Below are 17622 nucleotides of genomic sequence, written 5' to 3'. Positions count from 1 at the left end.
GATCCGGACCATCCATTAGGTATTTCACACCGTGAACGTGACATGTATAAAAAATCAGTTTGGTGCACTTATAAATGGGCCACAGATGTACGTACAATTTGGGCAGTGGATTCTTCCTAAGTGCTCCTGATCAGGAGAGCGTATCCCTTATTAATAACTTTGTATGCTTTAGCATACTGAGTAAACTCTGTGGGGCCCACAAGTGATGTATATGTCTCATCCACGCCGTTCATACGTTTTAACAACTTATTTTAGGATGAGCCCAAAATCGAAGAATGTCCAATGCTCAAGTGTATCACACCACAGGAAATCGCGAGGATGATGATTTCCACCGTTGAAACCTTCCCAAGGCTCACAGTGATGTTTCCTAGGGCTAGGGCCCGCAGTGATGTTTATATGTAATCTAACCTATTGATAAGGTCACAGAGACATGGATGAAGGAAAAACACAAATGCTAGCATGATCCAAAACTTCAGTGGCTCTAAGAAGATTTCCTCTAGTGTGGTCCACTTGAGTTTTGGATACGCTTCAATTTTGAGATTATGATTAAAATGGTATGGGAAAATGGATGGACGGCGTGGATAAGACATATACATCCCATATGGACCCCACAGTGTTTGTCGGTTCGCAATAGGCTCTCCTTGATCAGCAGACTAACGTTTATTTTGGTATAATTCACATTGTACCATGATTGATGAATGGCCAGGATCTTTAGTACGCCGGTGACAATTTCCGCCCTTCCCATAGGATCCATTGAATCACTACCTTGTTTATTTCACAGACAAGGATTTCCTGCAAAAGTTTTTTCTCAGCAAATTCCTACGCTGGGAACCCAGGTGGGGCCCACTGTGATGTTTGTGAGAAATCCTCCCTGTCCATCCGTTTTGCGAGTTCATTTTAGGACATGATGTCAAAAATGAACTGTATCCAAAGCTAAGTGGGCTGAAAACGTGATAACTGAATGTTCACAGTTGAAATATTCGTGGGCCATAGAAGTTTTGAATCATACTAATATTTGTGATTTCAGCTCATCCCAGTAGGAATGAAGTTATTAATGGTATGGATGGCATGTAAACATCATTGTCGAACCCAAATAGGTTTCAACGGTAGGAATTTCCTTAACCACGTTTTCCTTTAGTACAGCCCACTTGAGCTTTGGATACAGTTCATTTTTCGCATCATGTCCTGAAATGAACTCACAAAATGGATGGAAGGAGAGGATTTCTCACAAACATCACAGTGGGCCCCACCTGGGTTCCCAGCGCAGGGACTCCCTGCAAAAGGCTCTTGCAATAATTTTTTTTCATAGAATCGCTCAATTGGTTTGAAAGTGAATAGCAGTGATGTCAAGCACCAATATTACAACTGACATCTACAACATCCTAACCAGGGGAAAAAAATGAAATTCAACAAGTGAATCCAGCCTGACAACTGAAACTCCCCACCAAATGGAATTCTCAAAAAAAAAAAAAAGTGTTTTTGACAAGCTTAATGCATGCTAATAGGATTTATCTATAGAGAAGCGATCTGTATCCAAATCAATGAAGGACGTGGATCATCTTTCCTCAATCGATGAAAAGATATGTCATTTAGTATTGTCTGCTCCATCAGGAACGGAATCAACACAAGATTCCGAATGCAATACAGATTCAGCGGACTGAAATAAAATCTGGTATAGCAGTAGTTCAAACACTTGATTAAAGAGAACCTAAATTTTAGGGGTCATTTGGCAGCATGGAATCAGAAGGATTTTTGGGGATTAGCTGATTTTGGGGCATTTGGTAGCTAGGAATCCGAAGGAATTGGATTTGAGAGGGATCCAAATCCTCCAAAAGAGCTATTTTGGAAGTCCCACCTCAAAGCTCTGAATTCAAATCTACACAATTCCACGGGAATTCAAATCCACGCGCCAAACAAGCTCTTGAAAGAAAACAAAAGAAAAGGGAGTGGAGCTGGAAAGACCGAACCTCAAGGAAATCCGATTGGCGGCCAGGGTTGTGCTGCGATTCGTGACGGATCTCGATATCAGCGGACTCATCAACAATCTCCTGCATCGTGTGTTCTGTATGAATTCGTCAAAGGGGTCGAGCTGCTGCCTAACGAGGCCTTTATCTTCAAAGTAGGCACTAATGACAGCCCACGCATCTTCCTACGTGATCTCCTCCATCTCATCGACCAATGGATCGTTGTCATCCCCACTATACATTTCTCCGTATTATGAATCGATAAATCGATCAACAAGAAACCCCAACTGTTTGATCCTCTGAGAAATAGAAACCCTACTTTCGTGTTTACGTCCGTGTCCTTAGTAAAGGTGTTAGTAAAAACTCAGAAAAGGGTGGACAGGCAGGAGGAAGACCAATTTCGTGTCATCTGGCCCAAGGGAAAGAAGACCAAAATCCCTCTTTAGAAACGGTTTAAAACCGTTCCTAAACCATTTAGGAACGGTTTTAAACCAGGGCTCGTGAAGGCGTCGCAAAAAATTAGGGACGGTTTAAAACCGTTCCAAATTCCAAAAAAATAGGGACGGTTGAAAGCCGTCGCAAATATTCAATTTCCAGAATACCTCTTTTAGTAACGATTTTAAACCAAAAAAAAAAAAAACAGAATCACAGCAATGCCACAAATCACACAATCCCAATTATTAATTCATCAGATCCAGATTACAAGGACCTTGAATTATGATGCTTTATATCATTCACATGCACGAAAAAAAAGAACGACATGCATTTCTGTCACCAAAAATATGTGAGTCCCTTTCAGCCCAAATGCACAACAACATTGCCTTTAAAAGAGCTTTCCACAATATCCTGCCTATTGGGCCCCATGGGGTCATGTTCAAATGTTGTAAATTGGTATGAAAGCACATCTGTTGGATGCTCAGCTGATACCTATTCAAATTGCAGAAACATGATGCATCTGTCCAAGGCCTAGTCCTCTGCTTGCCACAGGCAGGAAAATCCTGCTACAGAGAGGCATCTAGAGTTAGGGCCCACTAAATAAACAGTTTGGATCTAATAGCTGACATGCCATATGTTGGATAATTGGGAAAGAAGAGCATCCTTACAGAAAACACACTAATGGAAGTAAAAAACTAGTCTGAGAAGAAAAAATATAGTAATACGTCTTTCTTATGTTGATACACAAATACACTAGAGAAATATGTACACACTCGACACTGTTAGATGGAGCCCACCTGGTCCCATGGCTCTCTCTCTCTCTCTCTCTCTCTCTCTCTCTCTCTCTCTCTCTCTACACTTACAGAGAATACAATTGCAATGTACTAGGGAAGGTGGTAGTGTCAATTTTATGAAAGAAATAATCAAGAATCCAATAACAAGTAATGGTGTAAACACCACAACAATCAATCATCAAAAGAAAGTCAGTGAAGTGTGAAAGCCATACATACCAAACAAATGATAAAAAGAAAATAGAACTAAAAAAATAATTAAAAAAAAAGCCACAAACCTTGCAGCAAGAAGCGATGAAATGCAACTGCTTTGAACTCACTGATTCTAGTAGAGATGATGTCACAGCAGCATTTGTTAGACCACCAGCACTCATGTTTGCACGTACCGGGGCTCCAAACCCTATAGAAGAATCTTGATGCCTGGGCATGGACAAAAACAGGTTTAAAATTCCATAAATGAACCACCAACGCAAGGCAATTAGCACAAGCACATTAGTTGGCTTTCTCATTTTAACCGTATACCTTTCTGAGATTGTCTTTTCTAAGTCAATAAAAGCACCGCCGCATGTGAAGAGAATATCCTTCGTGTCAATCTGCAAAATACCAAATGCATTGCTAACAACCAGAAGCTAATAACATAGGTCAAAGATAACATAAACCTGGCAGTAGAGCTACCATATCTAGTGCAGCACACAATCATTCACACTTATTTCGTAACATTGGTGCAGAAATACCTGAATATTGTCACCTCGTAAAATTTTCCTCTCCACTCAGGAACCTCTCCAATGGTTCTCCTATCAAGTTGAGCGGGATCTCAAAGCCATCTACTCTTTGTTTCCCATATATGAATCCCAGTCTCAATACAACCCCCTGAGAGTTTTTCCAATTTCAGATATGGAGTAATTGATCGACATAATAGAAAATCAGAGGACGAATCCATGGCTGAGAGGTCAGAATGGGAAATAAAATAAAATACAAAAGCTATTTGCAAGCAAATGTATGTGAAATCCTGCTTTGTCATCAGGTGAGCCCTGCAGTATCTTCCCTGGCCCAAAATCAGGCTCGGTCACTAGTCAAGTAGCCCGTGCCTGTATGTTGAATCCAATGAAGACCATTTGTCAAAATATTTTAACCATCTACTGTTCTGTCATGTGTTACCCATGGGTGAGCAGACTGACCTGATTTTTTGAGTCAGGGACGCATACGGTAGGGCCTGCCTGATGACTGGACCAGATTTTGCAAATGCGTGCTGCAGTGGTATGTTTGCCTGCAAGTAGGATTGCCAATACAATTTCACTAAGAAATAAATAATAGACTCTGTATGGTTCAGGCATAAAAGAAAGTGAATGGATAATGATAACAATGCATGCTAGAAAATTAAAGTGCCATTTAAACTCTGTCTCAAGGGATATGAAAACCAAGATGTGGGATGTAAAACTAATGATAACAATGCTATGCTTCTAATTTCACAAGCAATCTTAACTATGCACCATACAGTTGACTACAGTAACTAGCCTTATAAAGTTGAAATAATCAAACCACGATTGCATTTCTTAGTATATATATTGAACTGTATGTCCAATTCCACTGCAATTATATGGATGTTCAAAATCCAATTCATCTTACGTCCAAACACAACCTGGGTGATGAAAAGTAGTCCCATTCCATGTCTTATTACATGTGGACGTCATGAACTCCTTTCCATTTCAATTTAGTGAAATGGACTTGATTGGTTTTGAAAGATCACATGGCCGATATTGGAGCTATTTCTGTGATTTATGTGCTATAAGTATCCATTAAAAAATGACAAAAGTGCCCTGTTTTTTTTGTTTTTTTACTTCAGGGTAGTTACTCACAGTTCCCCAAGATGCATTAACATACTCTGTTTTACTAAGAACAAAAAAAAAAACCAAAAACACATTCTGACACCATGTTGCATTATTCGAGAATAAAAAAACAGTAAAAACCAGAAATTCAATATCCTATCTCTAATTCAAAAGGGAAAAAATTACATTTGCAAGACCGAAAAAAGAGGAAATTTCCAAACCATTCTAGAATACTACAGATTCTTGAGTATCTAAATTTACAATTCAATGACATCTACGAATGTAAGCTCGAAGAAGGTTATCAGGGAGTACAAAACCCAATATGTGAGCCATTTCATATCGTCAACAAGGGATTTACTCTCTATTGCATTAATCTAAGCATACCTGTAAAGCAAAGAAAAAAGGGAAGGGTAGGCAGATTTGAGTGGGGTTTATTTGAGCATCTAAACCATTCTTCATCCATGTAATCATCTCTGGTACATGGATTCCATCCTTCAAAAAAAGAAAACATATAAAACACTAACCCTAGAAACAAAGGAAGGAAAAAAAAATCAAACACCTATCTGTGGATTTTTTAACTTCTACAGCAATAGAGAAATGGGGCTAGAAGTTGCGGCAGGAAGACATCAAAGGTGCCACCACCAAGGTCAAAGATGAGGACATTCTTCTTACCAGAACTGGTGGCTTTCTTGTCAAGACCGTAGGCAATGGCAGCAGCAGTGGGCTCATTGATGATACGCATGACATTGAGGCCTGCAATGACACCAGCAAAGATAGGCCTCCGCAATCTCTCGCATCTTTATAAGGACCATAGAGGAGATCTCCTCAGCGGCAAACTGCTTATCCTCACCCTTGTGTTGGACGACCATCATAGCCTTGTCACTAGGTATGGGAATGACCTTGAAGGGCCAGTGATTAATGTCACTCTGGACAGAGGCATCACTGAATCTCCTTCCAATCAATCGCTTGGCATCTGAAAACAGAAATACAAGACATGAATTCAGGCATGCATGTAGCACCCCGCACTTCTTATACGCGTGTGTTACCATTTGAACCCGTAACAATGGGATTTCAAAACTCGTCTAATGAATAACCTAAATTCAACGAATGCAGCAATATGGGGCTTCTAGTCATCATTGAAGTCGTCCATCAGGGATCCTAAGAGCTGAGTTGGAGCCTCCAACAGTCGTGAGGGTAAGATTAACCAAAAACCTCAAGTTAAAACAGTTTTCAAATCAGCTAGCCGTAAAGAAATGGAACAATGCACTAGAGATCGACCTTCGAGGGCTAGTAAATAGCCAACCAGGCACTCACTACCTCTCAAATTCCCATTTAACTGTTGAAACAAAGTATCAAGCCGATCCAGCCGTTGGATTGAGCTGTATTGGCTGTAAAAGGACCTGGAACGTGTGATACGGCCCACCTAGGCCTTAGATCAGACCCAAACTGGGCCAGGACCCTTGAGTGGGGCTTACAAGGTGAATGGACGGAGTGGATTTATCACCAATATCACGGTGGACCCCACACGAAGTGCGAGTGCACTGAATACTCCCTATGGCTGCTGGTTTGACCAGCGCTGACCCGACCTTTAAAGAAAAATCAAGAATTTCTCCCGCCAACGCCATTTTTAAACAGACAGACGTCAGTTTTCTAGGCGGGCCACCTCGGCCACTACTTGACTGATCTGGACCGTCCATCGGGTTTGTGGGGCCCGACCGACCAAAATCTTATAGCCTGACTGGACCCATGCATCGGGACGCCGATTCGGGATCAGCCAAAACGATGTTTATGGCCAAGATCATCTGATGGTAGGCAAACGTGTGGCCACACGAGCGATCCAAGATCAGTTTGGCCGGGAAATCCCAGCCATCCACTGGCCCATTAGAGAACACGCCCTCCCGTTGCTGAAAACGGCTGGGCAGCCATCTGCAACAAGAAAAGCAAAAAGGGATTTTTTCCTTTCGGGAAATGGGAGCTCGAGCAGTTTTGGCCGTTCCCTGGGCCACGTGGAGCAATCTCAGTCCCTCCCTGTAGGGCGGTACGAGATGAAGAGAAACACCTCATCTCACGAGAAAACGGCGAGTATTGAAATATCTCGTGAGATATTCCAAAACTCACCTGAATGGCCCAAAAAGTGGGCCCTGCAGTGATCAGCAGTCCCATCTGGTCTGCTCAAACGAACCAGATCATGTTGAAATACCGTAGATGGTGATTTGCCATTGATGGCCACTTCATCTTCTCCGTTAACCCATCCGTTGGATGATCATAAAATGGGCCTCACTAGGGCTAAAAATGTACTTTTCTGGTGGGCCATTGCAACAGAAATCCATCCCCAGGGTCAGATGGACCCCATGCATAACGGATCTTCGATAACGGCCGTTGCAAACGTTGTTTTCTTCCCAACTGTTGGATGGCTCTCTCTCATGCTTATAAAAGGAGCTACTGTTGCTCTTCGGATTCACACCAAAGCTGAGAGAGAGAGAGAGAGAGAGAGAGAGAGAGAGAGAGAGAGAGAGAGAGAGAGAGAGAGAGAGAGAGAGAGAGAGAGAGAGAGAGAGAGGAGGAAAGGGGGAGAGAAGGAAAGAAGGGAGGGAGAGAGCGTGCGAGTGAGAGTTGGGTGTGGCTGCGTGACTCACTGCAATGAGTCAACCCACCTGTATTGGGTTGAGTCAGGTCAGTGAGGGCCCCCTGACAAACTCTCCAAGCTGGAGATCAATCTGGGCCGTTGGATGCACTCTACCATTAGGTGCAACTCGGAAACCCATTGTCTCTCCCAACTCAGCAGTCCATGACTGAGTCGAACGACTAAGTGGGCCACACCATGTAACAGGGTGAGCCGCACCTGAGTTCAAGCTCAGTGGGCCACGCCCTACACCTGTACTGTGGACCACAAACATGGCCAAGATCAGGCCAGGAATAGAGCCGAGATATAGGCCTTCATCAGGCCATGCATGAGCTAGATAGTGGGCCGAAACCAGCCCATGTTCTGGGCTGAGATCAATCTAGAAGGGTGGGCTGCAAACGTCCCTCGGTCGGGCCAAAAATGGCTTCCAGAAAGGCCTTGCAACTGGGCTGAAGAAGGCCTCATTTAGGCTGTGAAAAATGGACTGAAAACAGTCCCTTAGTGGGCCAGGAATGGGCTAAAAACAGGCCTCCATCAGGCTTTGCAAAGGGGCTGAAGACGGGCCTTCATCAGGCCGTGTAGAGGGCTGAAAACGAGCCTTCATTTGGGCCGTGCAGTGCACTAAAAATGGCCTTCAACTGGGTCATGAATGGAGCTGAAAACGTCCCTCAGCAGGGCCTGGATTTGAGCTAAAAACAGGCCTCAGCTAGGCCATGAGTTAAGCTGAAAATGGCCTTCAGATGGGCCGAAATTCTTAGTCGAAAACGGTGGGTAAAATGCCCCGGGTAGGCCGTGGATATGGGACTGAAAAACTTCCCTCACAAGGGCTTGTTGCTGGGCTGAAATCGGCCCTGAAACTAGGCCGAAATCAGTCCCAGAAACCGGCTGAAATCGACCCAAGTCCAGGCCAAAATCAAGCACATTGGGCCTGTGCAAAGCCCAGGTCCATTGAAGCCCCAGTTGGGCTGTCCATTTTTGGGCCTGGGACGACCAACCCAGCCCAACTTTGGGCTTGTTTTTGGACCTAGCAGACTAGGCCCGGTTCAGGTCTTGTTTATGGATGGATTCCAGGACAGTTTGGGCCACTTGTTGGGCCAAAATCTGGTAGGCCTGGTATCACACCCCAAACCCGGAGATCGGACTCACAGGAATTCCGATCGCTGAATTCGGTGCCGATAGCTTCCGTAGTACCCCCATTCTCGGCTCCCAGCGCCCATATGCCAGATTCCGATCCTGGAATCCTATAAGGAGAATTTTCTAATGTACATTTATCTCGTAAGAAGCATAACTACAAGTTTACCCAAATCACAAAGGCAACATCATCATCACATATCCACTAAAATAATCATTTGAATACAATGCAGAAAGGAAAATACATATATCAAAAAATCAAAGCTCCAGAGGTCCGCTGCATGCTCCAAGACCAACGCTACTGCAACCTAACACCACCTGTACGCATCTATCATGCATAAGCTTGTAGAAAGCTTAGTGGGTGGTGAGAGTGTGTGCATAAGGTAAGTGCCAAGTAAGCATTATCAAAGTAATTAGAGTAAGCGTAAATACTGACAAGCCCATAAGTCATACAATATCAGAATAATGCGAAAAATATGCTAATAGGCCCATAAATACTATCAGCCTTATCCAGACTATGCGATGCAAAATATAATAAACCATTATCATATACTGAAGAAGTAATGTAGATCAATGCGGAGACAGTAAGCCAAATACTATGTGCTAAGGATGCAATGCAATATGCGATGCTAATGAAATGACTAAGCTGGAATGTGAAGTCGGGATGATAGTACATAGTATCTCAGGCTACAGGGTCTACCACAAAGGACTTTTATCCAAACCAGTCGCATACCTAAATTTAGATAGTTAGACTCAATGTGCTAAACTCCTGATCTCAGGTTAGTCGCGCGCCCAATCGAAATTCTGGCCATGCGAAGGTACACAACAATTAGTTGCGCACCATCAGCCCGAGTAGATAGTGAATAAAATGAATGCATGAGTATGCAAGTCCTACTCAATAAGACCACATATCAGTACCGTTCCTCCCTGAGAAATCACCGAGGTCATTACACTCCAAACCAGATTGTCATCTCATCACGTGCAACAAGGTGAGTGGAAGAGACCTCATTATCCACCTGCCAATATCGGGCCTGGCTCGTCAATAACGGACCCATTCCTCGAGTTGATTAGACTCAACCTAGTATTGCCCCCTCCTCTTGGGCAGGTAAGGTTGTACCCTCTTTCAACAGAACACGACACAGTGGGAGACGCGGTCTAATAGTATATGGCCCACATGCACTCATACATCCACTCGGTCTAGATGTTGGAGCAGCCTTTGGAACTAAGAGGGTTTAAGGTCTTTCACCCAGGGATATCTATAGCACTTCATATAGAACAAATTTCCGGTGTCCCATCTAGCCATCTACGAAATACATGTGGAGGCTACGACCCTTATGTCGCTAGGGCGTATGGTGGTCATATCAGACAAATGTGAGATACATGAGTCACATAGTCTAATCATGCATCAATCCTGTGCATGTCGTGTGCTCATGTGGGGCAACTCCACTTATCAGGGAGCCCCATGAACAACCTGCCTTATAGCATATGCAATGGTCGATCATATATCATAACAAACATGCAGATGATGCGTATGGACATGTATTATGATGCTATGTTGTCACATACTCATAATCGGTATCAATAACCGGCCTCAATAATCGACATCGACATTCGACTTTGACAATGTGGACATTTAATCAACATTACCCCCAAGGGGTGGCCCACATAGGGGTCAAACATATAGTGCACCCATAGCCTCACAAAGGGCCTGATATACAATACCATGGGCCTTACTCAAGAGCTTAATACACATCACGATGGGCCTAACACATATCACAATAGGCTCCATCGCCTAACCCTCAAGTGCATCACAATGGGCCTCATCACATAGGCTTCATATACATCACATTGGGCCTTAAACACGGGCTGAATACACATCACAATGGGCCTCAAATACGGGCCGCATATACATTATACAGGTCTTGACAATCGACCTCGGCAATTGAAATCGGCCTCAACAATCGAAATTGACACTCGAAATTGGCCTCAACACGGCCTCGACAATCGGAATCAGCCCATACAATCGGCCTTGACAATTAGAATCGACGTCAATACTCGGCCTCGACAATTGAAATCGGCCTATACAGTTGGCCTCGACGTACAATCGGAATCGGCCTCGATAATCGGCTTCAACAATCAGAATCGGAATTGGTATCGATAATCGGAAACGGCCTCAACAATCGACTTCGACAATCTGAATCGGCCTCGACAATTTGCTTCGACAATCGAAATTGGAATCGATATCGACAATCGAAAACGACCTCGATAATCGGCCTCGACAATCAGAATCGGAATCGGCTTTGATAATCGGCCTCGACAATTGGAATCGGAATCAGCCTCGAATTCAGTGGACCTAAGTCAGATTTGTAAATCCCATCCGATCATGATCGAGAACGTAAATTTACCAGTTAATCTTATAGTTATGCCGATGCAAGAATATGATATTATATTGGAGATGGATTGGTTATCTTTATATTGGGCAAAAATTGATTGTTTTAGGAAGATAATCATATTAAATATCGATGGGCGAGCACCGTTACAATTCCATGGGACACGAATGAAGGGAGCACCGATTAGTTTCTCAACCATCTCGGAAGTTGAACCTCAAGGAGTAGAACAAATTTTGATTGTTAATGAATTTTCAGAAGTATTTCAAGATATCCCTAGATTACCGACAAAGAGAGATGTTGATTTCACAATCAATCTGGTACCTGAGACTACGTCAATCTCTACAACACCATACCGTATGACACCTATTGAATTGAGAGAATTAAGGGAGCAACTTCAGCAGCTCCAAGACCAAGACTTCATTAGGGGTAGTATATCGCTGTGGGGTGCACCAGTATTATTTGTAAGAAAGAAGAATGGGTCATTGAGTCTATGTATCGATTACCGTCGACTTAATAAGGTGACTATTAAGAACAAGTACCCGCTGCCGAGGATAAATGATTTATTCGATCAGTTGAAGGGAGCTAAATATTTTTCAAAGATAGACCTACGGTCTGGATATCATCAGTTGAAGATTAGAGATAAAGATGTACCCAAGACTGCCTTTAGGACTTGGTACCACCATTATGAATTTCTAGTGATGCCCTTCGGATTAACGAATGCTCCAAACCTCATGAACAGGGTCTTCAAACCGTATTTAAGTCGATTCATGATAGTGTTCATATATGATATTTTAATTTACCCCAAGACGCAAGAGGATCATGCTAAACACTTTCGAATAGCTCTTCAAACTCTAAAGGATAATCAGTTGTATGCCAAAGCTTCAAAATGTGACTTTTGGAAGAATGAAATAAAGTTTTTGGAGCACGTGGTATCGAAAAAAGGAATGTCGGTAGATCCATCGAAAGTCGAAGCAGTGTTAGATTGGGAGTGGCCTACCAATGTGACAGAAGTGCCCAGTTTTCTCGGATTAACTGGTTATTATAAAAGGTTCATTGAGGGATTCTCTAAGATAGCAAGGCCGTTGACTAACTTGACCAAGAAGGGCACTTCTTTTAAATGGAATGAAAATTGTGAGCAGGCTTTATCTAAATTGAAGAAGCGATTAATAGAAGCCCCAGTACTTTCTTTACCAGCAGAAGGGGAAAGATTTCTGGTATATCTGATGCATCTTATCAAGGGTTGGGATACGTACTGATGCAAAGTGGTAAAGCAATAACATTCGCGTCAAGGCAGTTGAAACCTCATGAGCAGAATTATCCCACTCACGACTTAGAGCTTGCAGCTGTAGTGTTTACCTTAAAAATTTGGAGGCATTATCTTTATACTGAGCAATTTGAATTGTACTCGGATCACAAGAGTTTAAAGTATCTTTTTGATCAAAAGGACCTAAATATGCGGCAGAGGAGATGGATGGAATTCTTGAAGGATTATCATTTCAACATCTGCTATCATCCAGGTAAGGCGAATGTCGTAGCCGACGCGTTAAGCAGGAAGACGCGCAAGCTGGTGGCGAGTTTAATGATTAAAGAATGGGAGATGCTTGATGTAGTTAAAGATTTTAAAGTTAGACTTCGTATCGATGAACCTCGAGCTTATATCAGTAATTTAGTGGTGCAACCCACTCTGGTTAGTAATTTCTTAATTATCCATTTAAATTAGCCTTTTAATTTTTATATTAAGATGTAGTTATTCATGATTTTTTTTTCTAGGTGCGACGAATAATAGAAGCGCAGAAGAATGATGCAAGGCTACAAGAGAAAATAACAGAAGAAACGGGAAAGGACAACTCAGAGTGGGGAGTGGGCTCTAATGGTGGGGTGAGATTTCAAGGGAGGTTATGTGTTCCAGACATCTAAATTGAAGCAAGAAGTCTTAAATGAGGCGCACCGTACAAAATTCACCATTCACCTAGGAGGAACCAAGATGTACCGTAATGTACAACGTCAATATTGATGAAGTAATATGAAAAGGGAGATAACCAACTACGTTGCAAGGTGTCTTACTTGTCAGTAGGTTAAAGCGGAGCATCAGAAGCCGTCGAGACTTTTATAACCGTTACAGGTCACAGAGTGGAAGTGGGAGCACATATTGATGGATTTTATTATCGAACTATCGAAAACAAGGTGTCATCATGATGCGATATGGGTGATCGTGGGTAGGCTAACAAAGTCAGCACACTTTCTTCCTATACCTATTTCTTCATCCATAGACGAGTTAAGTAAACGGTATATCAAGGAGATCATTAGACTTTACGGCATTCCTGTGTCCATAGTATCCGATCGAGACCTCAGGTTTACATCACTCTTTTGGAAGAGTCTTTAAAAGGCATTGGGAATAACACTAAACTACAGCACGACTTTTCATCCGCAGACTGACGGACAAACGGAGCGGGTAAATTAAATCCTCGAAGATATGTGTAACATCCTAAATTTTCACTGTTTTGAATTTTCAAAAATCCTTGAAATTTTTTTTAATTAACTTATATTATCACTTACTGACCGTTAGCACTCAACATTAGCTTATACACGAGTGGTCCAGTCTGGTCATGATCAGACTATGTGCAGGCCATCAAGTCAGATGATCGGTTTGTACTCAGCGACAGCTTGCATAGGCCGTGCAGCAGCCGAGGAAGGTCAAAAAAATCTAAAAATTTGAAAAAATATAGATCTTACTGGGCTTATGGTCCATCGCGGACCATGGACCCAGTGGACACCTAGAAATAAACTATTCAGGCCGTCCCAACGGCACTTGCCAAATGCAACCTACCAATGTCAGAATTAGAATCTGACACTGGTAAATAAAATTAGGATTTCAATCATTTCAGCCATCAGATTTCTTCCAAATTTACAATAAAGGTCTAATGTATTTGTCTACGCCCGTTCACAAAATCTGGGTCCTGATCATGGCACGGTGACCGTTGATCACGAATCGGACCCGTGCGACCAAACCCCATATCCGATCGTCCTCAAATTTTGCATGGCCCTTCATCGGGCCATGGAGCACCTATTATATAAGTTTCATGGCCAGAGGGCCACCAGGACTGCCCCGATTCTCCAAACAAACTCTAGACCGCTCGTTGGTAGGCCACTAGTTCCAAAACTATAGAATAATGTCCATCTTACTAGGCTTGACACCCATCGCGGGAGTCGAACCAGGGTACTGTCCAAAACCAATCAACTTAAGCCAAAGGATGAGTGCATGAGAAGTCAAATACCCTAAAGGAAGGAGTTGGAACTTAAGTGAATTAAGTCGTCCACTCTTATGCAAAGTTGAGAATTTTGGACCGTCGGTTTACGACCAAACTTCACACGTGGAGTGAGGGTATTTCTCTGCTCATATCCGTATAGCCGCGGCCCTGATCGATAGTCGGTGACCGTTGAACTGAATTCTGATCCTACCCATCGATCGACGCATCCAAATGACAGGCCGTTCGTGTCTACATGTAGATCATCGCTAGGGTCAATTATCCAACGGTGGGTGTCGATTCCTACGCCCTGTAATAGCCCCAAAATGGTAGAAAAACATCCCCTAGGGCTAGTATGGTAAAAACCCATCCCTTAGGGCCATTTATACCAAACCTGGCATTATTTAAAGGCCCTATTTGGGCAACCCCTCTCTCCATACGAATTTACCCTAAGTGGAACAAAGGGAGAGAGGAGAGAAAAAAAAAGGGGAAGGAGGAAGCAAAGAGAGTAAAGAGAGAAGAAAGAGTGTGAAGAGAGTGAAAGTGGGCCAAAGATCAAAGTGGGGCCCAAGGGAGTCCGCTTCTTGTAACTCCTCACCTCTTCCTCAACAAACCCTCCACCACAACCAAGAACCGCTTCCGTTGCTTGCATAGGTAAACCCTCACCCTTTTTTTCTTGAAACTCTTGTGTAAGAGATGTTTTGCATGAGATTCTAATATGCAAGTGAAATGTCTTAGAATTCCGGCTGATCGACACCGGGTTCGGCGTTTCTAGGTCGTTTTCCAAGACTTCAACGATCCATAAGTGCGGACTATTGTTCTTAGGTAGCCTAGCACCAATTTTAGTACAAGATTAATAATTTTGATTGCTTGGATGTCATATTCGGAGAATCTAGAGAAACCTTAGGAATTGTTGGTTTGACTCTTATGATGATTGTTCTTGCCTCTCACATGATTTGGTGTATGGATGATTACATGTTCATGCCTTATTTGATTTTCCTCATGTGTTGTTGCTTCATAGGATGTATGATTTATTTCCCTTGTACATATGATTTCTCAAGATGGAGGAAGTGTTTAACTTCCTCACAAACCTACACTATCACATTCACTTTGATCTTGAGAATGTTCGCTTGCTTGCGAGAATATCCATTTTTGTATGGTTAAGATGTCTGGGAATATGATATTATTATGCTTGTTGATTACTTGGATAGTTGACATGTTATGGGTTCCCTCACCCTCTTGGGTTGGTCAGGAACTTGAGGAAAGACGGTAGTCCCATCGGTAGGACTACGCTATGGTTGGACTCATGGGTTTGGGCGGGTGTGTTCGGGTGGCTGTAGTTCGACTACATGGGTCCCTCGTGTCTAATGTCACTCGCCTCATGCTCGCCTGACTCGTGCGGTCTAGCCTACTGTCTGACCAACCTTGATTGTTAACCCTGTTTGCTCACACATGTAAGGAACCTGGAATACTCTACAACCGTGTAGCCCATCAATAACCCACTTGAAATTGGTCCACAGCCTCGTAAGCCGAGCATGGTGGAATGAGACACTGTTCCAGCTTATGCTGGGGTACCGCGCCTCCCCGTAATGACCGCACACGACCCCTTTCTCTCGGCACTCCTCATGTGCTTGAAGTCGGGGATGAGGAACCCAACGGGATCACGGATCGCAGGGTCTCGGCCTCACGCATTAGGGGGTCTTGACCTCGCAACCAGATTAGGGCGTTGATACGTGGGGTGTACCAGATTCCCCAATCTGCTGGATGAATGGACCTAACTAATAACTCGACTAACATGATCGCATTGCATCGTACTAGTTAGGGTGGCGACTCGGCAGTCGAGGTCGCACTGAGGGAGTGTTGTCATTTGCGATCGTTAGATGGAGTCGCTCGAGGGAGCGTTGTGGCGAGGGCATGCATCATATCATCCTGCATACATGCACCTAGTTAGGTGTTTATGATTGACTGCTTTTCATCTTTTCATTAAGATCATATTATAATTGATGCCTGTGATAACTTGAGACTAATAACACCCACTGAGTTGATCACTCACTCCCACTCTGTGATGGTGTTTTAAAACACCAACCAGACCCGCTCGTAGATGCAAGAGGTACAGATTATGTGTAACCTGGTGATGCGAGTCTCGAGGAGGAGGACGAGTTCCCTTACTTCCAGTTGATGAGCGGGACCCCGTCGGATTAGTAGATTATCGCCAAGCAGCGGCTCAGTTTTATTCTTTTTGGACATGCCATTCTTTTTGTGATTTTGTTGGGCGTCACCTTGTATGCCCGTTTATATTCTTTTGGACATGTATATATAGGTATAGTTGATTTTCTTTCATTTTAATAGACTTGTGTGGTTGTGTTTCATGTTCCAGGAAATTTCAGAATGCGCATTTAGACTGGATTAATCACATATTCATGAAAACCGGTTAGAAGTGACCCCGAGAACTCGGGAGTCGAGCGTATGCACAACCCCCGATTTCCAGGGCGTTAGAACATGCTTCGCAGCTGCATTCTTGACTTTAAGGGAAATTGGGATGACCACTTCTATTTAGTAGAATTCGCCTATAACAATAGTTTCCAGTCCAGTATTGACATGGCGCCATTCGAAGCTTTATATGGAAGACCCTGCAGATCACCAAGTTGTTTGACCGAAGTGAGTGAAAGAACATTGTTAGGACCAGAATTAGTGCAAGAGACATATGAGAAGATTGCTATCATTAAAGAACGTTTACGTACTGCTCAGAGTCGCTAGAAGAGCTACGCCGACAATCACCGAAAGAATTTGGAGTTCGCCATAGGAGACCATGTGTTCTTAAAGGTATCCCTGATGAAAGGAGTTATGCGATTTAGGAAGAAAGGAAAATTGGCACCACGCTACATTGGACCAAGATCTTGCAAAGAGTAGATCTCGTAGCCTACAGACTAGCCTTACCTCCTCAGCTTTTTGGCGTTCACGACTTATTTCATGTATCTATGTTTCGGAAGTACGAGAGAAACGCATCACATATCATTGACTGGGAGCTGCTGGAAATCCGGGAGGAGTTTCATACATAGAGTAACCGATTCGCATCCTCGACAGGAAGGAGCAAGTACTTCGAATAAGATCAGTACTACTCATGAAGGTTCAGTGGGAGCATCATGGCGAGGACGAAGCTTCATGGGAGTAAGAGGATGAAATCCGAGAGAAGTACCCTCATCTCTTCATATGATAG

The 17622-nt window shown here is 43.2% G+C and overlaps 1 protein-coding gene across 1 annotated transcript; it reads right to left on the bottom strand.

The window, feature by feature from the left end:
* Nucleotides 1-5590: 5590 nt before the first annotated feature.
* On the bottom strand, nt 5591-6641 carry LOC131217662 (heat shock cognate 70 kDa protein 1-like). Its single transcript, XM_058212612.1, has 3 exons — nt 6566-6641; nt 5867-5989; nt 5591-5769 (listed from the first exon to the last, which is right to left on the bottom strand). The coding sequence occupies exons 1-3, from the start codon at nt 6639-6641 to the stop codon at nt 5591-5593; spliced, it is 378 nt and encodes a 125-aa protein (XP_058068595.1).
* Between the last annotated feature and the right edge of the window lie 10981 nt (nt 6642-17622).

The sequence above is a fragment of the Magnolia sinica genome, chromosome 10 (assembly GCF_029962835.1).
Source record: "Magnolia sinica isolate HGM2019 chromosome 10, MsV1, whole genome shotgun sequence".
Lineage (NCBI taxonomy): Eukaryota > Viridiplantae > Streptophyta > Magnoliopsida > Magnoliales > Magnoliaceae > Magnolia > Magnolia sinica.
Note: the sequence above shows the minus strand (reverse complement) of the source record. Positions and strands in the feature narration are given on the sequence as shown.

Bases quoted from the DNA above. Each gene is read 5' to 3' on its own strand.
- LOC131217662 (XM_058212612.1), bottom strand. From the start codon at position 6,641: ATGGCGTTGGCGGGAGAAATTCTTGATTTTTCTTTAAAGGTCGGGTCA. The intron at 5,990-6,565 runs GTATTCAGTGCA...TTCTGTTTTCAG, and splicing joins CAAACCAGCAGCCATAGGGA to ATGCCAAGCGATTGATTGGA. The intron at 5,770-5,866 runs GTGAGGATAAGC...GTGTCATTGCAG, and splicing joins GATGGTCGTCCAACACAAGG to GCCTCAATGTCATGCGTATC.